Source organism: Gopherus flavomarginatus, chromosome 1 (genome assembly GCF_025201925.1).
Source record: "Gopherus flavomarginatus isolate rGopFla2 chromosome 1, rGopFla2.mat.asm, whole genome shotgun sequence".
Classification (NCBI taxonomy): Eukaryota; Metazoa; Chordata; order Testudines; family Testudinidae; genus Gopherus; species Gopherus flavomarginatus.
In genome coordinates, this window is record NC_066617.1 from 294414278 (window position 1) to 294439421 (window position 25144).

The following is a 25144-nucleotide window of genomic DNA, read 5'->3' on the forward strand; positions in this document are numbered from 1 at the left end:
GAATTAATTTTGAATACATATAGGTGATGTTACATCAGTGACAGGTCAACAGATTTCTTGATGACAACAGATTTTCTTGATAACATTGCTCATTTAAAATAGCTTTATGGTGCATGACATTTTGCAGTTATCCATTTTACAAAGTAACTGTTATTTCTGTTGATACAGTACAGGAATGAATATTTTAAAAAATATTTGTTTTCTTATTTTAGATGGACGACTTTATTTGAAAACTACAGTCATGTACTGAATTTTTCCTGCTGAAGCAATTTGTGCTACGGTAAAGAACTTTGCAGTAAGATGTTCGTTATTTGGAAGTTCTACAGCAACAAAGTGTTTTCAAGGCAACTTCCTTAACTTTGTGTATCAATGTTCTTCAAAAGTTTAAAGCATTCTGCAAGAGTGTTCTTCTTTCGTTATCACCTGTGGCTCAAGCCAGCGATCTAGAGAATGTTTGTAAATGTACAAGTTTTACTCTTCTTACAGTCAAAAACTGCAGCTTTGCGATTGGATCCTTGTATACAAAGTTATAGACCAGTCAGAACAAGGCCTAGCATTCCCTTTTTAATGAAATGAAAACTCTGTCCTCCTCTGATGATTCTGTATTTGAGCACATCAAACAATCCTTCCAGCAGTATCCACCTACACTTACAGACTATTTTGTCATACCTAAACCAGCAAGTCAGCTAAGAAGTAAACTTGTATGGGGGCATAAGAGGATTCCGACAAAAAAAAGTAAAAGGAAAAAAACCCTGTTATATTCAATTTTCAAACTTTGTGAATGTGGATTTTCTTCTAAAGACTTTTTTTTCCACATGCTTTCCAGGAGACCAACACATGGATGTTAGACCACATGAAGTAAAATGAAATTTTGTCTAAGAGAAAGGAAATGCTGAATGTAAGCAAAACTGTTTTACTGTTCACAAAGTCTCTTTTCCTAAAATAAACATAAAAATATAAATAAAACGAGTAATAATTTCTCATTCCAAACTGGCAGGGGTTTATGGAAAAAAAAAAGACTTTGCTTCTTATTCAAACTGTTGGTCACGTGTACAGTATATAAACACAAACAACACCAGGAAGGTATTATGTATGCAGTAGAATACTAGCATTTAGGAAAATGAACATTTTAGATAATGTTTTGTCACCCTGTTTGTCCGAAAGACGCCTTTCTAGTTTTAACGCATGCAGGCATGTAAATATTTGTCCTGGAGTCACAGTATTAATGAATGAGATCTTAAGCATCTGGTAACGAATCAGAATTCCGTATCAGCCACTTTTATTTGTATATTGATCCCTGATTAGTGCCCTGAAACAGCACTTTTAAGAATGGACTGTGGCTGAGCAGCAAGTCAGAACACCAGAAATATTTTTATATGTTAATGTCAGATTACGTCAATGTTGCTAAAAAGAAAACCTAACGAACACTTGATGTATCAATCCAATACCACATAGAGCTGAGTGATACAGTTGAAGTCTATTGTTCCTCCCTCACCTGATCTTAGGGGAAGGGTGGTTATGTGTTATTTTCACTGTCTTTATGAAAGCTACAATGTGTTTTCACCTTTGTGCTGATAACTGGAAGTAAGCTGCATCACACTGCTTTTTACATACTTACTTATGTTCCTTGCTTTGCATAATTTTAAGTTACCCCTTTAAAGACTGATTTGGTGAATCAGCGTTGTTACTGTAAGTTTTGTGATTATGCTTTCTTCATCTGTAATGTATGCATATAAAATGTTATTTATTACATGGAAACATATCAGAATCTTAAATGTCTAAGATGCCTAACAAGAAAATTCTCCTTTACGAAATAGTTCTGATTGGATATCATTTTATCAAATTAAAAAAGAAATCTAAAGATTTGTAAACTCTGGCTCTGCGCTTCTATTGTTTTGTAGGTCTTTCCTTGCCATCAGGGGCGGCTCTAGACATTTTGCCGCCCCAAGCATGGCGGCATGCCGCGAGGGGCGCTCTGCTGGTAGTGAGGAGGCAGCAGGCGGCTCTGGTGGACCTCCTGCAGACCTCCCGCAGGCACCGGCGCTGCCTGCTGCCCTCCCGGCGACCAGCAGAGCATCCCCCATGGCATGCCGCCCCAAGCACGCGCTTGGCGTACTGGGGCCTGGAGCCGCCCCTGCTTGCCATGCTGGTACACCCTTATGTAGTCCACCACAATACTTTTCTGACAATAGAAAAGTTTTATATACAAGTTCACATCATGGTAATTTTTTTAAAGAAATGTCGAGCAATATTTTTCATTAAATATCTTTACCAAATATTTTATAGTAACATTTTTTTAATCATGATTTTTTCATAGTTGCTTGAATACTTCAGAGATTCTGTACACCAGTTTTTTCATATGCAGTCTTTAAAGGGTTAACAGCTGTAAATTTTGATGGACTTGTGGCAAGCTTTTGAATCATTCATATCTGAAAGAGAATTAAAACCTACAACTGAAATATGTAGTAGCATCTGCCATTGCTCTGCTCCTTGCATAGAGTCACCTGTAAGTCGGTTTAATAGTTTTACAGTATATATTTTCAAGACCTTTAGGAATGCCTCAGTATTTGGCTTGGTACATAAATGGAAATGTTAAGGATTAAGGGGGAAACAATTCATAAGATTAAGAGCTTAATAAAATGGTGTAAATATTACAATTCATGAAATGTTACCGTCAGCTGAACTTTTGCCCCTCTTCAGTTACACAAGTTTGGGTTGCTGGGTTTTTTCTTTCTTTGTTTTGTTTTTTCTTTGTTTGTTTGTTTGTTTTTGCATAGATTATGAAGAAAAAAGTGTGCTCATGGTATTGTTTATATGCTTTTGAAATCTTAAAGATATTAATGTCTAGTTGTTCTATATTATAACCACATTTGCGCTCTATGCAAGCCCTTGGAACAGAACATTCTCATCTTCATGTAGGACCTATGAAAATTGTCTATTTTTATCTATATATTTAAAGTTTTCTAAAAATGATAAAAGGTTATTACGAATTTTGTTGTACAAAATCTGTACAAAAATCTGTTTTTACATCATAATGCAAGAATTGGAAATTTTTCTATGGTAGCCTAGTTATTTGAGCCTGGTTTCAATGTGAGAACCACGTTTACTGTTATTGTATTTAATTTTCTTTTTCTTTTCAACAATCTGCTAATAAAACTGTCTGAAATCTCCCTGTGACTTTATTTACAGTTCATCTTTATTAAATTTTGTGAAACGTATAACATCAGAGGAATATTTACTTTCTAATGGGAGGCATCTAAAAACAACATAAGTCAGCTGTTTGTAATGCGAGGAGAACAATGCTGAATGATTTTATTTAACATGCAACTGCTTCTATCTCTAATATGAATTACTGTGGTGAAAAAACATCATAAAAGCACACTCTGTGGTTATTGTTTAACAAGCAGATTTTCCATATTTTGTTTCTTGCTAGCTAAGCAAACTGCCCCTATCTACATGATTTATTTATGTACATTGCTCAGTTTATGAAGCTGTTATTTGTACCTTTTTCTTTTATATTGTGATATTCCCATGATTCTTATTTCACAAAGCTTTGTGCTGAATAATGTAAAGTGGACATATTGATGGAACAAAACATATTCCTGTAACTACAAGAGTGTGTGGGATTTGTTACTCTAACCCAGTTGTTTTTGTCTGAAATCTCCTTCAGCAGATGCAACATATTTAGAAACTTGAAATCCTAATGCTTTTGTTTTACATATAGAAAATATTTGTAATGCTTAAACAAGTATTTGACATGTCTTAACATATGTTTAAGTGTTTCTGAAAGAGTAGAGATTTTGGTGGCATTTTTGAAGGCAGGTCTTTCAAAACAAATCTGGAAATATATATTTGCACTAGAGAACCCCAAAATTAGATATTCTTCCTACACGTTAAGGGCCATGTTCCCTTTTTTACAGGGATGAGAATATAGGAGCTTTCACCTGCAATATTGCTTCCTGTCTTCACTGGGGAGCACGTTTGCTTTGGGAATCAGAAGGAGATTAGCTTAGCTGGACCAGCCTATTTAATTACTCCTAGGTGTTCTGAGTGCTGCAATTGTGTGATTTAAGGGCTGCATGGATCCCACAGGGCTCTCGCTGCTGGCCAATTGTTCAGACAGGAGTTCTTTTGTCCCCTGCATGTGCAGCAACAACATTCTTCTTCCTATTTCTGCTTTAAAATGCCCCATGGTCAAAAACCATCTATGTACTTGTGCAGCCAAGTATCTTCTTGATATCTCCACTGGAGCTTACTGATAGCTCTGAGAACTAGAGTGGTGCAATTATGAATTATAGAGCTAAGATGAAAAAAAAACTGTTTAGTCTATGAATCCATCTCCATCTCCATGCCAGTACAGGATTGTTCTTTACAATAGTTGTCTAGCATTTTTCCAGTCCAGTTTTAAATATCCCAAACAAGGAGCTTCCATCCGTTCCTTCAGAAGCTACCTGCATCTCCACTGGCTTCACGTTGTCCTCTTTACACAATGAGTCATATCTTTAGTAGTCAGGCAGTGAAACAGCAACCAGCACCTGGAACCAACCAGTCACCAGTAGTAGTGACTATCTTGAGGTCTGGCAATACACCCACAAAAGCAGATCCTCCATGCCAGTACAGGATTGTTCTTTACAATAGTTGTCTAGCATTTTTCCAGTCCAGTTTTAAATATCCCAAACAAGGAGCTTCCATCCGTTCCTTCAGAAGCTACCTGCATCTCCACTGGCTTCACGTTGTCCTCTTTACACAATGAGTCATATCTTTAGTAGTCAGGCAGTGAAACAGCAACCAGCACCTGGAACCAACCAGTCACCAGTAGTAGTGACTATCTTGAGGTCTGGCAATACACCCACAAAAGCAGATCCTCCCTAACAGTAAAGAACAATCAAGTGGAAGCAGCAAAGAATCCTGTGGCACCTTATAGACTAACAGACGTATTGGAGCATGAGCTTTCGTGGGTGAATACCCACTTCCTCGGATGCATGTAGTGGAAATTTCCAGGGGCAGGTGTATATATGCAGGCAAGCTAGAGATAATGAGGTAGTTCAGTCAGGGAGGATGAGGCCCTGTTCTAGCAGTTGAGGTGTGAAAACCAAGGGAGGAGAAACTGGTTTTGTAATTGGCAAGCCATTCACAGTCTTTGTTTAATCCTGAGCTGATGGTGTCAAATTTGCAGATGAACTGAAGCTCAGCAGTTTCTCTTTGAAGTCTGGTCCTGAAGTTTTTTTGCTGCAGGATGGCCACCTTAAGGTCTGCTACAGTGTGGCCAGGGAGGTTGAAGTGTTCTCGTTAAGGTGGCCATCCTGCCGCAAAAAAACTTCAGGACCAGACTTCAAAGAGAAACTGCTGAGCTTCAGTTCATCTGCAAATTTGACACCATCAGCTCAGGATTAAACAAAGACTGTGAATGGCTTGCCAACTACAAAACCAGTTTCTCCTCCCTTGGTTTTCACACCTCAACTGCTAGAAGAGGGCCTCATCCTCCCTGATTGAACTACCTCATTATCTCTAGCTTGCCTGCATATATATACCTGCCCCTGGAAATTTCCACTACATGCATCTGACAAAGTGGGTATTCACCCACAAAAGCTTATGCTCCAAAATGTCTGTTAGTCTATAAGGTGCCACAGGTTTCTTTGCTGCTTTTACAGATCCAGACGAACACGGCTACCCCTCTGATACTTGAATCAAGTGGAAGGAGATGTGGAAGATACCTACAGAGAAGACACTAGGGAGAAAGTGTGGGTCAAAACACAGAAATAGATTTCTGTATCAGGAAGTGGTTGTAGTATTCACATCTTGCCCATCTGTAGTATCAGATCTGGCCACGGCCAGATCACCAAAGAGTTTCGAGCCAGGACACACAGGCTCCTGAACTGTGTGGAAAATATTCACCTAAAGGTTTACGAACATCCCTTAGGCATCAGCTGACAAACTCAACTACCTATCATAGGGTAGCCATGTTAGTCTGGCTCTGTAAAAAGTGACAAAGAGTCCTGTGGCTCCTTATAGACTAACAGAAGTATTGCAGCATAAGCTTTCGTGGGTGAATACCCACTTCATCAGACGCATGTCAGCTACCTCTGGAGCTCTGAAGTTGCTTTCTGGCGGAAATGTAGTTCTCAATTCTGTTGAAGGTGCTACAAACCTTTGAAAGTGGCTCACTGATTATATGATGTTTGTCAGGGTGCTGTCTAATAAACAAAGCCCTAAGGGCAAGATTTTCAGATGTTACTAATGAATTAGGGTGTTTATGGTTTTGGGTGCCAAATTTTAGACACTTTGAATACCTTTTTAAGATAATATACTTCAGCTCAATGACAAGATATGGGCTTAATGCAAGAATTACTTGTTGACATTCCGAGGGCTGTGTAAAGTAGGAGATCAGACTAGGTGTTCACAGTAATCTATGAATCTGTGAAAAGAAGTCTGATTTTCAGAGAGCAGCTGTACAGCTCTTTATGAAGTTTAGACCTTTTAAGGTGTGCCAAGTTGGACATGGAAAAATTCAGGCACACCCAATCCCTAGACACTTTTGAAAATCTTGCCCTAAATGCTCTGTTTTTGTACATAATCCAAAAGAATTCAAACATAATCTGTGGGTTAATATTATGGCTCCCTATGATGAGGATTTGTACCTTCAAGATGATCCGTTGTGAAGTCTCAGTTAGATTCCAGGATAATGAGGATAGTGCATATTGTGACAGGTTGGCGTGTTGGTCTATTAATCACAGCTTGCATCCACCATGCAATCTCAAGTATAATTGCTCGTGATGTCAGGTAGCAAGGAGCACTTGCTTTACCCACAAGCTTTTGGGAATTACAGTTGTTCTGAGGTTCAAGTCACTGGAATACCTTTGGGGAAATGCATGGTTTCTGCCTCTGTGCATGAGGTGTATCAGGAGGCCAGAGGAATGAGCCAGATTAGCAGGAGAGGAGAGAGGGGAAAGAAGACAGGGGCTCCCATAGAGATTAGAATTTAGCCCTTTTAAATAACTAATCCACGATGAAGACATAGGGATTTATGGGAAAGTTTCACATTTTGTTTTTAGATAATTTATAGGGGTACTCAGCTGCATTTTATAACTAGACATATAAAATAAGCATGATAAGTCTAACAAAATAGAAAGTACTACTTTGGCTGAAGGCAACTGGCTTTTTTGAGGCCCTTCTCACCTATGGTTAATTGAACATGGTGCCCAGGACAGATTAAGCTATTGAATTCCATGAGTTAGTTAGAAAATAAGTATTGTGCATAATCAGGAATCCACCTGTGTAATACAACTCCTTTGGTAATAAAGCAAAAATGTTTCCTTGACCAGGAAAACAGCAATTTGTAATCTACCTTAATAATGATACTTTGCAATTCTATATTATTTTCCCATGAGATGATTGCAAAGGTTTTTAAACATTAATGATTAACACCTCCTGGGAGGTAGGCATTTTTATCTTCATTAAACAACTTGGGAAACTGAGGCACAGAGCAGTTATACCAACATTTTAAGACTTGGGAGACAACTGCGGTATTAAGTATCAGAGGGGCAGCCGTGTTAGTCTGGATCTGTAAAAGCAGCAAAGAATCCTGTGGCATCTTATAGATTAACAGACGTTTTGAAGCATGAGTTTTCATGGGTGAATACCCATTTCGCCAGATGCATGTAGTGGAAATTTCCAGGGGCAGATATATATATGTAAGCAAGCTAGAGTTAATGAGGTTAGTTCAATCAGGGAGGATGAGGCCCTCTTCTAGCAGTTGAGGTGTGAAAACCAAGGGAGGAGAAACTGGTTCTGTAGTTGGCAAGCCATTCACAGTCTTTGTTTAATCCTGAGTTGATGATGTCAAATTTGCAGATGAACTGAAGCTCAGCTTTTTCTCTTTGAAGTCTGGTCCTGAAGTTTTTTTGCGGCAGGATGGCCACCTTAAGGTCTGCTATAGTGTGGCCAGGGAGGTTGAAGTGTTCTCAACTGCGGTATTAGTACTGTTTAGATTTCCCAGCCTACCCCTACCATTGATGTCGCCTGAAAAAACTTCGGAATGTATTGTACGTGTTAATCTGATATATGTTAAAGTTTTCCCAAGTCATTGATTTGCTGCCACTATTTTAGAAAGGGCTTCCCAATTTCTTCCCTGTTAGCTTGTGAGAGGCCTAGTGTTCCAGCAATGCAGCTTCTTGCAGCAACCAATGAGCCAGATTAGCAGCATAGGAAAGGGGGATAAACCCAGAGAAGAAGACAAAGGCTCCCATTCAGATTAGAATTGGCTAGTCTATTAATTTTCCCCCATTTAAATTACTTTCCCAAAGCTGTAACCAACGAAGGAGGGAACAACAGTTGACAAAGGAAGTGATTGCTTTAATACTTCCTGAAAACCATCCAGAGTATTATTTAACACTTCTAATGTGGAGTGCCTACAGGCCAAGCTGGTCAATGTCCCATTATGCTAGGAACTATACAAATATATAGCAAATTACAGTCTCTGCCCTAAAGAGCTTACAACCTGCCCCCATCCCAACTCCGTAATTAGGGCCCTAGTAAATTCATGGTCCATTTTGGTCAATATCATGGACATAGGCTTTTAAAAATAGTAAATTTCATGATTTCAGCTTTCAAATCTGAAATGTCACAGTGTTGTAATTGTAGAGATTAGGGTTAGCTCTGAAGGCCGCAGCACAGAAGGAAGGATGTCAATGCCATATCCTGCCACCCTTATTTCTGCTCTCCTGCTGGCTGGGTGCTTCCTTCAAAGCTGGGCACCTGACCAACAGCCACCACTCTCCGGCCACCCAGCTCTGAAGGCAGTGTAGAAGTAAGGTTGACAATACCACCATCCCCCCTAAAATAACCATGTGACCCCCGCCCCCGCAACTCCCTTTTGTGTCAGGACTCCCAATTTGAGAAACTCTGGTCTCGTCTGCGAAATCTATATAGTATAGGGTTAAAGCACACAAAAGACCAGATTTCATGGCGGGGGGGGGGGGGGGTAGGGGGAAGGACAGATTTCACAGTTCGTGACATGTTTTTCATGGCCGTGAATTTGGTAGGTCCCTATCCATAATGTATGTATGAGACAAGTGAACCAGGATTGAGGGTGGGACAGACATAGCCAAAACAGGATATAGTACAGGGACCAGCAACCTTTAGAACTCAACTCACCAGGATAAGCACCCGGCGGGCCGGGTCAGTTTGTTTACCTGCCGTGTCTGCAGGTTCGGCCTATGGCAGCTCCCACGGTCCATGGTTCACGGTCCCAGGCCAATATGGGCTGTGGGAAGCGGCAACCAGAACATCTCTCAGCCCATGCCGCTTCCCGCAGCCCCCATTGGCCTGGAGCGGCGAACTGCAGCAGTGGAAGCCACGATTGGCAGAACCTGTAGACGCGGCAGGTAAACAAACCAGCCCAACCCTTCAGGGTGCTTACCCTGGCGGGCCGCATGCCAAAGGTTGCTGATCCCTTATATCAACCCATGTAATTTGAAAGAAGGAGGGAGAAAAGATTTTGTAGAAAAACCCAGGTGTGTACTTCAACAAAGTATTGCTTGGAAAGCCTGACCCTTGGTACAACCTGATATATTTCAAAACCAGGATATTTACTCTACTGATGTCATATCTAGTGGGGACATATCAGCAATCTCCAAAGAAGTATAGGGGTTCACTTCCAGAAACTTGAAAGTCCTCTCTAGCATATTACTGTTCCAGATCTGAAAGCCTCACTTAAAGCTACTTAGTGTGTTCGTCTTTAATGTAAGTCCCTGAAAGAGAGTTTTATCTGAGTACTCATTTTGGGGAAGAACAGGTGTGACTCTTGGATAGTATGCACAATTTCTCCTTATTTGCTCAAGGAGGAAGTTCCCTTGAGCACATTCAGCAGACTGACACTGTGTGATGAGTTAATGTTTATACAACAGTCTTAAAGGAAAAGAAAACCAGCATAAAGCCCAATTAATTACTATGTATTCATTTACATTTTTTTTCATTCTGTTCCTTTTCCCCCCTTCAAATAAAGTGTTTCAAATCTTTGAACCTGTTGGCTAACTGTAATTCACATTCCTAAAATCCTAATAGCTGAAACCGAGTTTCATGTTTAAAGGAAGTTTAATTTGTTAATCATCCTATTTGGGACTATATCTTTAACTACTGATTAGATGTATCATGGAATGCTCCTTTCATAATTATGATTAAAATATGTAAGCGTCCCTGCAAAACGTTTTTATTGATAATGTAATTTACACAGATAACTTAATTAAGAGAGTTAAGGGATCAGACATGAGTACTGGGGAGTGGTCAAAGGAGTAGATTTATGAGAATAACTTCTAACATTTTAAAATATAGCACTGTCTGGAGAAGAATGGGGCAACTCTTTGTGCAGTGAGCACTGCCTATCATGTTGACAAGAACTGTCTCATTGTTTATTTACATTCCCCCCTCTGTCTATATCCATCTGTCTTTAGTTTTATGCTTATACTATATGATCTTTGGGGCAGGCACTGTTTTTTTGTTCTGTGCCTGGAGAGCACCTAGCAGCAGCTCATTGGGGTCCTGGACCATGACTAGGGCACCTACGTGCTTAGATAATAGAAATATATAATAATAATCGAGGGACTGACGCAAACTAATGAGGCAATAATGGCCTAAGAGTCATGGCCAGGGGTTGACTTTGAATTACACCTGTGGTTTGAAATGATTAATTACTGCTAGTCATTTTGGAAAGGTAATTTGAGCTACTGTTAGCTGCTTTGAAGGACATATAGTCCCTTGAGCTCTGAGAATCTTTTGCAACAAAATCAGAATTCAGCCAAACCTCACCTTTACTTGGCTTTGTTACAAATCTGAAGCTCAGCACAAGTTTACAGAAAAGTGTGTGGAAGCTCATGAACTTCAGACCTGGCCACACTTCAAGCTAAGTCTAGGCTCAGTTTTGGTTTTCATGCTGGTCCAAAATGATAGTTTTGGCTGAGTTCTGAGTGAACATTTTAAGGTTCAAAAAGTGAAACTTTCTCTGGAAATCTGAATCCACATATGCTGAAACTGGGAGAAGGATTTAAACAGAAGAGTACTAAGTAGAAGGGCTGTAACACAGATATATTTTATGCTAGAAAGACGGAAGGGCATCTCAGTAACAGTGAACTAAGAATTAGGTTTCTGTTAAAGTTCTCTACCACCATATTTCCCCATTTACAGGAGAGCATATGCTGGTTTTCATCCTGAGGAATGACACATGGCTGCTATAGATGTGAGTGAATCCTTCTAGTATTCTTCTGTTCTGGGCAGCTCAGCAGCATCATATCCTGTTGTTTTCTTCTTTAATCCTCCTACTTGTTTTATTTTTATCTTTGAGTTGTAATTGTTTATTTATTTATCAAAATGGTATGAATGATTGTGTAATACTCTCTATGGTGGACACTGAAGCATTGCAAAGCAGTCATTTGGAGATCTTCAACAAATGTTAAACTAAGCAGAGAGATCGAGAGAGAGAGAGAGAGATCAAAACAATAACCTAACCAGCTTAGATTCTAGTGCTCTCCTCCACCAGCACCTTTTTGAGGCCTGGTCTACACTACACTTTTAAACCTATTTTAGCAGCGTTAAACCGATTTAACACTGCACCCGTCCACACAACGAGGCCCTTTATATCAATATAAAGGGCTCTTTAAACCGGTTTCTGTACTCCTCCCCGACGAGAGGAATAGTGCTGAAATCAGTATTACCATATCGGATTAGGGTTAGTGTGACCGCAAATCGATGGTATTGGCCTCTGGGCGGTATCCCAAAGTGCACCATTGTGACTGCTCTGGACAGCAATCTGAACTCAGATGCAGTGGCCAGGTAAACAGGAAAAGCCCCGCAAACTTTTTAATTTCATTTCCTGTTTGCCCAGCGTGGAGCTCTGATCAGCACGGGTGGTGATGCAGTCCCAAATCCAAAAAGAGCTCCAGCATGGACCGAACGGGAGATATTGGATCTGACCGCTGTATGGGGAGATAAATCTGTTCTATCAGAGCTCTGTTACAGAAGATGAAATGCCAAAGCATTTGAAAAAAATCTCCAGGCTATGATACAGAGTCCACAGCACAGTGCTGCGTGATAAGTGTAACGGAAAGCCAAAGAATCAAATGGACGCTCATGGAGGGAGGGAGGGGGTACTGAGGACTCCAGCTATCCCACAGTCCCCAGTAGTCTCGGAAAAGCATTTGCATTCTTGGCTGAGCTCCCAATGCCTGTAGGGTCAAACACACTGTCCGGGATGGTTCAGGGTATAGCTTGTTAATTTACTCGCCTCTCCCCCCCGTGAAAGAAAAGGGGAAAAAATCGCTTCTTGACTTTTTTATATGTCACCCTATGTCTATTGCATGCTGCTGGTAGACACGATGCTGCGGCAGTGAACAGCAGTATCCTCTCTCCTCCCCTCTCCTCCCTGGTGGCAGACGGTACAATATGACTGCTATCTGTCGTCATCATCAGCCCGTGAGTGCTCCTGGCTGGCCTCAGATGAGGTCGGCTGGGGGCACCTGGGTAAAAATAGGAATGACTCCCAGTCATTCCCAGTAAATGGTACAGAATGGCTGGTAACCGTCTTCATCATAGCAACTGGGGGCTGAGCTCCATCAGCCCCCTCCCTTTCATGTGTAAAGAAAAGATTCTGTATTGCCTGGACTATCATAGCAGCGGGATGCTGGGCTCCTCTCCTCCGCACCACTTAATGTCCTGCCTGGACTATCATAGCAGCTGGAGGCTGCCTCCCCCTCATTTTATCTCACTAACAAGTCAGTGTTTCTTATTCCTGCATTCTTTATTACTTCATCACACAAATGGGGGGACACTGCAATGGTAGCCCAGGAGGGTTGTGGGAGCAGGGAAGCAACAGGCGAGGTTGTTGCAGGGGCTCCCCCTAGAATGGCATGTAGCTCATCATTTCTGCGGAATCTGACACGGAGCAGCTGTGCTCTCTGGTTCCCTGATACACTGGTTCTCTAGTACACTTGCACCATATTCTAGGCAGGACTGACTCTATTTTTAGATACCATAAAGGAGGGATTGACTCAGGGAGTCATTCCCATTTTCATCTTTGCGCCCCCGGCCGATCTCAGGCAGGGGCACCCATGGCAGCAGCAGACAGTACAGAATGACTGATAACCGTCATCTCACCGTCAATTTACAATGGCATGGCAGACGGTACAGAACAACTGATAACCGTCTCTGCTATCTTGCAAAGGCAAATGAATGCTGCTGTGTAGCGCTGCAGTACCGCATCTGTTAGCAACAACCAGTACACATACGGTGACAATAAAAAAATGCGGAACGGGCTCCATGGTTGCCATGCTATGGCGTCTGCCAGGGCAATCAAGGGATAAAGAGCGTGAAATGATTGTCTGCCGTTGCTTCCATGGAGGAAGGAATGAGTGACAACATTTACCCAGAATCACCCGCGACACTGATTTTGCACCATCATGCATTGGGGTCTCAACCCAGAATTCCAATGGGTGGGGGAGACTGCGGGGACTATGGGATAGCTGCGGGATAGCTACCCACAGTGCAATGCTCCAGAAATCGATGCTAGCCTTGGACCATGGACGCAGACCACCAAATTAATGTGCTTAGTGTGGCCGTGTGCACTCAACTTTATACAATCTGTTTTACAAAACCGGTTTATGTAAAATCGGAATAATCCCGTAGTGTAGACATACCCTGTGAGACACTAAAACTCATCTGCACACAGAGTGAGATTTCACAAGGTACAGAGCATACTGAAGCAATGTATCAACATAAGACTGTTGCGAGGTAGTTCCAGGAAACAGAAACCCAGCAAACATCTGGTTTGCTAAGACTATAAGACTACTAAAATACTTTCTTGCCCTATACCTATACTTTGCCCAGTGTTCAATCAGCTAAAGGGTTAATTATCTCTTAGCCTATTGTATATAGGCTATTCTATTCCTATTATTTATTTAGCACCAAAATTGTGGTCCTTGTCCTGAAGAGCCCACAATTTACAGTACACCTCTATCCCGATATAACTCTGTCCTCGGGAGCCAAAAAATCTTACTGGATTATAGGTGAAACCGTGTTATATTGAACTTGCTTTGATCTGTCGGAGCGCGCAGCCTCTCACCCCCCCGGAGCGCTGCTTTACTGCATTATATCCGAATTCGTGTTATTATCAGGTCATGTTATATTGGAGTGGAGGTGTATAGTACAGAATATACTACTAATCCATCTTCATAAAATCTACTGAAGAAAATTGCTGCATGATCACTAAGAATGATTATTCTTAATTTTCAAATGCCACCCATCTTTGCTTTATCTCTGTTTTTAAACCGGAAGTTAGAATTTGTTTTACGCTCTCCCACACTTTAAAAATGACTGAAAGGATTTGGCTTACATTTTCATTCTGAATTTATGAAAATAGAACAGAGTCACGGAAACTGTTTTGCAGCCTTAACTATAACAGAATGTGCTACCGTTGTCTGGCTATGCAGAAAGAAGGACAGGAGACATTTGACATGGGTTTAATCAGGCCGCAACTTTATTATTAGATGTCTGGGACTACCCGGCAGATAACAATGTACAGTGCAGGTAACCCATGTTTATTCTGTAATTACTTGGGGGGGCACTTTTACCAGCTCCCCCTATTTTTCCATCCATGTCCCTCTTGCAAATGAATTGCCAGGACCTTACCATACCTGGAGTGATGGGCTTCCACCAGCTCCCCATCTTTTTCCCTCCTGGTGCCTCCAGCAAATCCATTGCTGGGACCTTACCATCCACCCCCAACTCGTAAGGCGGGCTATAAGAATGGGGGGGTTGTCTTCCTGCAGGACCAATCAGAGGATTCACCAACCATACCCTCCCTACCCCCCCGTTCGTTCCTTTCATGAACACCTCTTTTTCAGTCCTTTTCCAAGCCATTTATCCAGTCACTATATACCTTTCCTATGGAGTACCTGCACTGGACATCCGCCCTATACTTAAATGATGAGTTGTGACATATGGCCTATTGCCCGTCATGCTATGCATGAATAAAGCCCTTCCTGAACTCGCTGTGGGGAAAGCGAAAAAAACCCCAACTGCACCCAAGCCAAAATGATGGTAAGGGAAAAATTCCTGTCCAGCCCTTCTAAAAAAGGGCTGATTAATGTAATGCCCACACCAGGTGTTGACCAAACCTGGCATTTTACCATCTAGAAGGGAGGGAAGGTGGGTCCTGCCTCAACCTTGGTCTGTGTAAAAAGGAAGGTTCCTGGCATGGGGTTGCTCCTTCTCAAACCCTGCATTCCCAGGGGATGAGTTAGTGACCACAGTGCCCTTTTTGCAGCAGTTTTCATTTCCCCCGCCCCCCAGACATAAAGCACTATTCCCGTCACTCGGCCAGACCAGCCCAAGCCCCCCCCAACTTAAAGATGCAGGGTGATCGTTGTCTAGCTATGCAGAAAGAAGGACAGGAGACATTTGACATGGGTTAATCAGGCCACAACTTTATTGTTAGATGTCTGTGACTACTCAACATATAACAGTGTATAGGTCAGGTAACCCCAAGTTTATCCTGTAATTACCCTGGGGGCACTTTTACCAGCTCCCCCTCTTTTTTTATCCAAGTCCCTCCAACAAATTCATTGCTGGCACCTTACCATCCACCACCACCCCTCGTAGGAGGGTTAAGGTGGGCTATAGGAATGGGGGGGTTGGCTCCTGCCATACCAATCATACGCAACCTCTCCCCATTCGTTCCTTTAATGAACACCTTATGTCCTTTTCCAAGCCATTTTTCCAGTCATTGTATACCTTTCCTATGGAGTACCTGCACTGGACATCCATCACAAGGAGGCACCAGCAACTAGCTTGGCTACCTCCTCCCCACACCCAGTCGGGTTTCCAGACATCTGCTAATGCAGGGTTTCTCAAACAGGGGTCACCACTTGAGTAGGGAAAGCCCCTGGTGGGCCGGGCCAGTGTGTTTACCTGCCCCATCTGCAGGTCTGGCCGATAGCGGCTCCCACTGACCGCGGATCACTGCTCAGGCCAATGGGGGCTGCTGGAAGCCCAGCAAGTTCCACCTTGCTCTAAGCATTAGTTTCACCCCTTTAAGCATTCCCCAATCATTTTCCCCAAGATGCACCACAATTATATCTGGGGGCTGCTGATGGGCCCGCACAGCAAGCATCGATACTAGTTGATCCTACGACATGCCCCTCCTTTCATGCCAGCTGAGTGTCACCTCATCACCAACTCCCATCTGTGAACCTTTGGGCAACCTGGACACATGCCTATGGGCCCAAAAGATAATATTATGCCTACAGATCCACAGTCTGTGTAAAAAGGAAGCAACAAAAAGTCCTGTGGCACCTTAGAGACTAACAGGCATATTGGAGCAGAAGCTTTTGTGGGTGAATGTTATGCTCTGATACATGTTAGTCTATAACAGGGGTCAGCAACCTCTGGCACACAGCTCGCCAGGGTAAGCACCCAGGCAAGCCGGGCTAGTTTATTTAGCTGCTGCTACTCCCACTGGCCGTGGTTCGCCGTCCCAGGCCAATGGGGGCAGCGGGAAGTGCCGCGGGCCGAGGGATGTGCTGGCCACGGCTTCCCACCACCCCCATTGGCCTGGGACAGCAAATTGTGGCCAGTGGGAGCTGTGATTAGCCGAACCTGCCGATGTGGCAGGTAAACAAACTGGCCTGGCCCACCAGGGTGCTTACCCTGGTGAGCCACGTGCCAGAGGTTGCCAACCCCTGACCTAGTAGCTTAAATACAACCTTTGGGATACTCTGAAGATTGAGTACAAATCAGATCATTTATTTAGGAGTCTGAAAGGATTTAGGAGCCTAATTTTAGGCCCCTACTGCTGAAAGTCTTGGCCTTTAGTTTCATGAGTCAATTTCACTAATTCAAAAAGAAATGGCTCAGGGTCGTATTACCTAACACAAGATCTCATGGGAAAGATCTCACTACAGGGGATAAATTAATCTATGTCACCACACTGTGCCTCATTTACCAATGCCAAATGCCAACAATATGACAGATGAATGATGCATAATAGAAATGAAAAATAAAGTGGAAAAAATTGCAGGGAAAAGTTTTCTTAGAACATGGGTTTGCAACGGACATGGACTGTTATAGGCTTTTTAAGGTTATTTTTGACATTTGATATAATAAATTCGCCCTTAGACTAAGAAGCATCTATTCAGTGGAGTTCACATCAAGAATTATATAAATATAATTCCCTGATTTTTATCATTATTTTTTTATTATTTATGGTATGGAAGCACTATTCTAGATGTCCTAATCAAGACTTAGGCCGCTTTGTGCTAATCAGTGTAGAAATGGGTAAGAAGGCACATCTCTGCCCCAAAGAGATTACAATCTAAAAGACAAAAAAAAAAGTCAAGTGTGAGGACTTTGGCAGAGTGAAGGCAGTGTTCAATAAAGCCAACATTGAATGGATTAAGAACTAACTGACAGATCTCAAGAAGTTGCAACCAGTGCGGACTCATCATCAAATCAGTTGCTTAAAGAGGGTCTGAAGGAGTCTGTACTAGTCCTAATGCTATGCTATTCAATGTTTTTATGGATGCTCTGGAAGTAAATATAAAATCATCACTGGTAAAAATTGTAGGTGATGCAAAAGTTGACAGTATAATAAATAATAATGACAGGGCAACCTGGATCACCTGTTAGGCTGGGTCCAGTCAAAGAACATGTGTTTCAGTACAGCCAAATACAAAGTTATACACATAGGAACAAGTCTGCAGGCCATATCTACAGCAGGGACTACTGTATTCTAGAAAGCAGTGATTCTGAAAAGAATGTACGGGTCATAGAGGACACACAGCTCAATATGAGCACCCAGTGTGATGTTGTTGCAAAAAAAACTAGTGCGATCCTAGGTTGTATAAAGAAAGAAATAGTTAGTAGGAGCAGGGAGGTGAATTTACATCTGTACATGGTATTGCTAATACTAGAATACTGGTGTCAACATTTTAAAAAGGATGCTGAAAAACTGGAGAAGGTGCAGAAATAAGCCACAACTTTTTTTTGAGGGCTGGAGAACAAACCTGACAATGAATAATTTAAAGAGCTCTTTCTGTTTGGCTTATGATAAAGAAGTTTGTAAGGTGACTTGACTACTGTGTATAGGTAACTTCGTAGGGAGAAAATACTGGGTCCTAAAAGCAGCAAAGAATCCTGTGGCACCTTATAGACTAACAGACGTTTTGGAGCATGAGCTTTCGTGGGTGAATACCCACTTCATCGGATGCATGTCAAATGGATTTCCACTCCATACGGCTAAATGCAGTGCCTTGCATGGTGTCAAGTATCAGACGAAGTGCCATAGGATTCTTTTCTGCTTTTACAGATCCAGACTAACACGGCTACCCCTCTGATACTTGGGTCCTAAAAGGCTCTTTAATCTAGCATAGCAAGAATCAATGACTGGAAGTTAAAGCTTGACAAATTCAAACGAGAAGTAAGGCACGTGTTTTAACTGCTGGAACTACCAAGGGAAACTACCAATGGAAGTGGTGGAGTTTCCATCTCTGGATGTCTTCAGATCAAGACTGGATGCCTTTCTATGCTTTAATGAAATGCAGGTTATGCTTTTGTCAAACACAAGTTGTTGGGCTCAATACAGGGGTAAATGAGTGAAATTTAGTGGCTTGTGATATACAGGAGGTCAGACTAGACAATATACAGCAGCTTGGCAGAACAAAGCTAAATGGTTAAGGAGCTTGAAGATAAAGAAAAAGCTTATATTTTTGCTGGTGGTGAATGGAAATGCTGTGGAGGGACTCAAAGTGGGGGTTAGCATATTCTGGGATCCCTCCAAGACTGTCTTCTACTCAGTTCCCAAAAAAGCAGTTCAGCTCCCAAATTTGGCACTCAGGTAGCTTTATTTAGCATAGAGCAACAGTACTCTCAAGATGTCCAGGCTGAAATGCAGCTGGTGGATGACGGGTACATCACAAATCCAAGGTTACACAGCAAAACTTTTCCTTATATACATCTTTACTAACACCTGCATTCCTGGCTATATATTGCATTATGTGCTTCATGTGTGACTTAGTTACTTGTCAGGAACCAATCTCCATGTAACCTGCTCTATCCATGTGCTGTTCCAGTACAAGCTGATTTCTACATTCCAGATTTACCTTGTCCATTGTCCCTAGTACTAGGGTATTCCCTATTTAACTGAGTTAGACTGACTCCAGCCTAATGCTTGTTACAAAGACTTAATCTTCCATTCATCTTCTTAATCATGCCAGTGAGAAATGAAGCCTTACCTATGTCAAGTTACTCATGTCAAGTTAGACTTACAGAATACTCAGAGCAACATGTGTTTTGACAGGGAGGTTAGGTTGCAGTAGTCAAGGTGTGAGAAAAGGAGTTTTCGGTAGTTAAGGTGAGATGATGGTGGTGTGGACAACAGGGAAAGACCAGATGCTAGAGATGTTATCTATGAAAATGTGTCAAGAGTCAGACATGGCCTGGCTGTGTGGATCAAGAGAGAAGGCTGAGTCAAAGATGTTACTCTAATTACAAGCCTAAATAATTTATAATTGTCTCTACCAGCAAATTTAGATTGAACAAACTACATTGGCAAGACCATGGGAAAAACAGATGTTCTAAATTCCAGTCACAATGAACTAATGACCATTTGACTGCTGTTCGGTGTTCCCCAATGAAGTTGCCATCCAATATGTGAGTGATGAACCAGAAATAGGTTTCTACATGGATCTCTTGAACAATCTGCACTCAATTTAAAAATCGAGGAGGATCGAGATAAAGTATTACCTCTCTTGTGAGCTGATCAGTAACAAGTGCACCTCTGGGAAACAAATGCTACTATTTCTCTTTTAAGCCTTTTCACTGCTGGAAGTTGAGCAAGTTCACAGGCCACGTTGTGAGGAACTTGCACATACAGGAAATAAATAAATTTAAAATAATTTATATTTGACCTCATCCAAGTGAAATCTTATCATATCTGCTTCAGAGTCACAACACTACAAAACATATACATGGCATCTTGTAAGATGATAAGGTTACTATGGGAATTAGAGATTTAAAAAAAATCCCTTTATGAAGAGGGAAGCAGATGAAACTTTACTGAGACAGTGTGAGGGTAAATGTGGCAGGTTTTAGCAAAAAATACTTCAATTTATTTCAAATCTGCAAATACATCGTCTAAGTCCATGCTAATTACTTCAGGTATTTATAAAAAAAACAGCATGTGACCTTGATGTAAACGAAGGGCCAGAGCCTCAATTGATGGAAGTCAGCATCTGCCAATAGAGCTAAATTGTTTTACACCAGCCGAAATTCTGGCTCAATGTTTCAAGTCTCCAGATGACCATTTGTAATAATTAGGGCCCTACCAAATTCACAGTCCATTTTGGACAATTTCATGCTCATAGGATTTTAAAAATCATAAATTTCATGATTTCAGCTATTTAAATCTGAAATTTCATGGTGTTGTAGTTGTAGAGGTCCTGATCCAAAAAGGAGTTGTGGGCAGGGTCACAAGATTATTGTGGGGTACAATGTGTGTGTGGGGGGGTTGCAGTACTGCTACCCTTACCCTGCGCTGCTGCTGGTGGCTGCACTGCCTTCAGAGCTGGGCAGCTGAAGAATGGTGCTGCTGGCTGGGATTCCCGCTCTGAAGGCACAGCCAGCACTCACAGCAGCGCTGAAGTAAGGATGGTATGGTATTGTCACCTTTACTTCTGCACTGCTGCTGGCAGGGTGCTTCTTTCAGAGCTGGGCACCCGACCAACAGCTGCTGCTCTCCAGTGCTGAGCTCTCAAGGCAGGGCAGAAGTAAGGTTGTCAATACTGCAATTCCCCTAAAATAACCTTGTGACCCCCCTGCAATTCCCTTTTGGGTCAGGACCTCCAATCTGAGAAATGCTGGTCTCCCCCATGAAATCTGTATATTATAGAATAAAAGCACAAAAAAAAAAAGACCAGATTTCACGCTCTGTGATATGTTTTTCATGGCCATGAATTTGGTAGGGCCCCAATAATGATGTCTCTGGTTGAATCATCTTCAGGGATTGGACCTGGGACCTCTGGAGTGTGGTTAAGTGGAAAACTTGAACTGATGACCTTGGCAATGTCAGCCCCACAGATATAAGAAAACCCATATGAGGTTTCTGATTCAGATTGAATTTGTGATTTCAGGTTAAGTTAGCGTGTTTTGGCTTTGAGCAAGACTTTTTTGGGAGAGGGAATGGGTGTTCAACAAACTGGCCAATGAATAACAGCAGAGCCTGTGCAGTCTGCCATTTCTCACATACATTTTGTGGTTTGTACTTAATTAGATGTTTGTCTTTTCCCTAATGAAAGGCAATCATGTTCCCAGGTTCCATGTGCTTTAAAAGTGGGGAAGGAACATGTGCAAAAGGGAATAAGGGTTACTAGATACTGTGAGTGTGGATAAGGCTGTAGGTGTGGGCTGCAGTCCAGTGTTCAGTTTATTCTGAGAGGGACCACCCGCTGTGACTACAGATCACATGCTGAACCCTTTCTGCTGCTGTTAGCACCTGGAATAAGAATTAGACAATGAATCCATTTAATAGTTCATAATTATATATTACATTTAATTGTACAAGCATTTCAGTCCTTTTACAGTACTGCACATTTCTCTAAGAGGTGGTCATTAAAAAGAATATCATTATATCAATCTCTACATTTAGTTTGGGGCAGAAACAGCAAACTATATTTTGAACAGGTTTATTCTTTTATCAATTTCAGTAATTTCATCTCTAATCTAAAGTGGCCAAATTCAATTTAAATCATTGCATAAATTGCTGGTGAGGTGAGTTTATTTGAATCCGCAAGCATTTGGCCATGGCAAATGAGCCTCTGGCAAACAGGAACATTGGTACCAGGGGACACCTTCAAAAAACTGCAGTTTGCATTTGTGCCTCTGTGTAAAGTTTCCTGTTAAAGGTTTCCCTGAGCCTCATCCTATGTGGTGATGACATGATTGTTCTCCCAAACTGAACTCCAGCCCCTCTGCTGCTCAGTGTAAACACAGAACTATATATATATGAACAGTGCTTAACAGGGCTGCAGTTAAGATTTACAGCACACTATGTAAATTTAAAAAGCAATCTACTTTCTGACTTTTTCACCAGTATTTCTCCTCTCTCCACTTTCCACCTCCATCTTTTGTCTCATCACTCCCTTATTCACTAGAGTATTTTCTTTTCTAACCTGTATAGTCTTTTTCCACTGTAGTGTAACAAATGTTCTACCTCTGAAGGAGGCAGGGAAATGAAAAACCCTAAACTTGCCTCCTTAGCCTTTTTCTTTCCAGGTTTTATTCTTAGCTGGAGCAGTACAAAGCTGCTACAACCAAGAATATGAATCATAGTTGTTCTTGTCATTAACATAATGCCCATGTGCAGATTTATCTGCAGACTTTCAGTATGATAAACTGTTGGCATGTAAATATTTCCTGGAAGAAATTCCAGTCCAGCTGCTTTTGTTTACAAATCTATCAATGGTTAACACCATCAAATGTATTTTGCCAGTATCTGAATTATAATTATAACATGTCTAATTGTGAATTAATTATAAAAGAGGAAGACACAACTAAATAATAAATATTTCCCTGTTTTTGGAATCACGCCAGCTTTGCTTGCGTTCATTTTGGAAATGTGAGGACTTACTCTCGTAAACCTGAGCTCTTCACTATTTTTTTAACATATTTGTACAGTTGTGCAAGACACTCTGAATAATTATTTTATTCTATTTATTTTCTCATCAGAGGTTCTTCTGCTTAGTCCCTGTTTTTCTTCTTGACACCGCTTAATTATTCTGAGGCTTTAATTAAGATTTGGTTTTGATATGCCAGTCACACTAACATGCAAAATGACCTGAATATTGAATATCTGCAGCTTTAAAATTTTCCAAATCATGAGATCAAAGAAGCGCCGGATTTTCATTTGTGTTTGGCAACAAAGAAGCTGCTATATTTGCTGCCATTTTGACCAACCACACCAAAAATTGCTATAAATTTCTGAAAAATTCTGACGTTTGTGTAATAATTTGTTGCTACTTAAAAGATAGAGCTGGAGCCATGGAGACAAACTCTTTATTGACTTTTATAACAGTCAGGTACAGCTGTGCATGAAGCGTTCATACCATACATATTGACAAGGGATGCCACAATTTAGCTATTATCTTGCTTTTGACAGCAGCACAGTAAAGACCAGAAAGAGAGATATTTTGAAGTAACTCCATTGGGGTTTTGCCTCAAATTTTTTTCAATTAAAACAAATTTGAAAAAGTAACAACATTACAGGAAAAAATTGCCTCGGTAACAAATGCGTAGATAAAAAATTGCCAGTTGAATCAACAGAACACTTCCCCCCAACCTTCCCACTTCCAAAATAGTGGTTGTTCTAATACATGAATGAACACAAAAGAGGCTGTTTTCTTACTAATATGCACATATCTAGGATTAATGAGGGTTAAGAGCTAGCTTCAGGAATAGCATAAACCCTTAAGAGGGGAGACTGGAAATGGTCTGATCTTGACTTTCCCTCAGTTTTGAGGGGAAGTCCTTTCCCAGAGAAAAGTGACTATTTATTTTTAGAATGCTGATCATGCCCAACAGACAAAGGGAGAAAAATGGATTCATCAGCCTCCCAACCAGCATCTGCCTAATTTTAAATACTTGATGTTGGTGGAAATACTCACATGCTTAAAACTAGGTATGTACTTAAGTACCTTGCTGGATCAGGGCTTCAGCTCTAATAAGTAGCCCATAGATGCTTTCTGAATATCAAAAACTGTGGAGGGCCATCCCATTCATTAGGTCCATCTTCAAGCAAATGTAGGTGATCTGCCTTTCCCAGACTTGCTTATCTGCTATCATTCCTGGCTATCAAACTTAATTTGATAAAGAGACAATCTACATCCCATCCACCACTGATCACAAAGGCCAAAAACTCTACAGTTAAAAAACATTCTGGTTCATGCAGTAAATCTCTTGAAACTTCCATACAAGTAGTCTGGGTCACATTTTCCCCCTTCCATCTGGTGATAACTACAGTGGGAAATTGGTTAAATAGGGGCATTGTTTTATTTGTTTAACAAGACAGCTGAAGAAAAATTTAGTGACTGTATTTCTGAAAGATTTCAGGGGCACTGCATAGCAGATGTAGCCGCATTCAAGAGGGAACTGTAATTATTATTTACATATGTTTTATTCAGGAAAGATTATGTTGCTTACTTGTAGGATTCCTGGTGAGCAGAAGGATGGTCAGAAGCAAAGAAGAGAGTGATGTGGAATGGTCTCTTTCTTTGAATGCTTCTTAAAATTGTAATTGCGACAAACCTTTTATTATTGAGTGATCTTTGATTTTGTTCTTTGGCAGTGCGTAGTGCAATCAAGAGGTAAGGGGCATATTTAAGATTAATATTTATTTTGTTCTTAGATTATCAAGAGGTACAGACTCATGTTTCTGGTTCTGGAGAGTCCCCAGTTCCATTCCTGGTGAGCTAACCAAGATAGCAGTCATCAGATAAGTGGGCTCATCTGGGCTCCAGAGCTAAAATCATGAATCTGTACATCTTGAGTTAAAGAGCCAGGCTTTGTGCACTGGGGGAGGAGGGATATGTCTGAGTCACATCCTGTGCAGATTGGCACAGAGGAGGATTTGTACTGAGTGCCAATGGGTTACAGTGGCATACCTCTTAACCATCAAAGATGTCAGTGTGTCACACAAGCCACACAGATGTCTGACAAATGACCTAAAGATGGTATATGTATATTTTGTTGCTTGTCTCATCATACATGACAAACTATAAAGGTATAATGATAAGTATAAAACTTGTTTTTATGGATGTTTTTCACTATGTCAATCAAAGAATCAGTTTTTCAATCTGATTAATTTTGTGCATGGTGGGGTGGTGGCTGTCATAGATTATAATTGTTCAGTTATAGTGTGACATGTGGCTAAATATGCTTGTTCCACAGTTTGGTCACTTGGGGGCCCAGCCAGAGAAGGGCTTCTTGCCCAGACTCCTCAATGGGCAGGAGCCACTCTAACCATTGGAAAACTAGGCAGCTGTCTAGGACAACAGATTTGATTCGGCTACCCCTCTGGAGGGCAGTTGGGTCAAATCTGCTGCCCTTGGCC

At 41.3% G+C, this 25144-nt stretch overlaps 1 protein-coding gene across 1 annotated transcript in view; it reads left to right on the forward strand.

Annotated features, from left to right (window-relative positions):
* DACH1 (dachshund family transcription factor 1) overlaps window positions 1–1977 on the forward strand; it is a 465786-nt gene extending 463809 nt beyond the window's left edge. Inside the window, exon 11 of the mRNA XM_050948495.1 lies at window positions 213–1977. Within this exon, the coding sequence (XP_050804452.1) occupies window positions 213–250 (38 nt within the window). The 3' untranslated portion in view covers window positions 251–1977. The remainder of the gene's footprint in view (window positions 1–212) is intronic.
* The last annotated feature ends 23167 nt before the right edge of the window (window positions 1978–25144 follow it).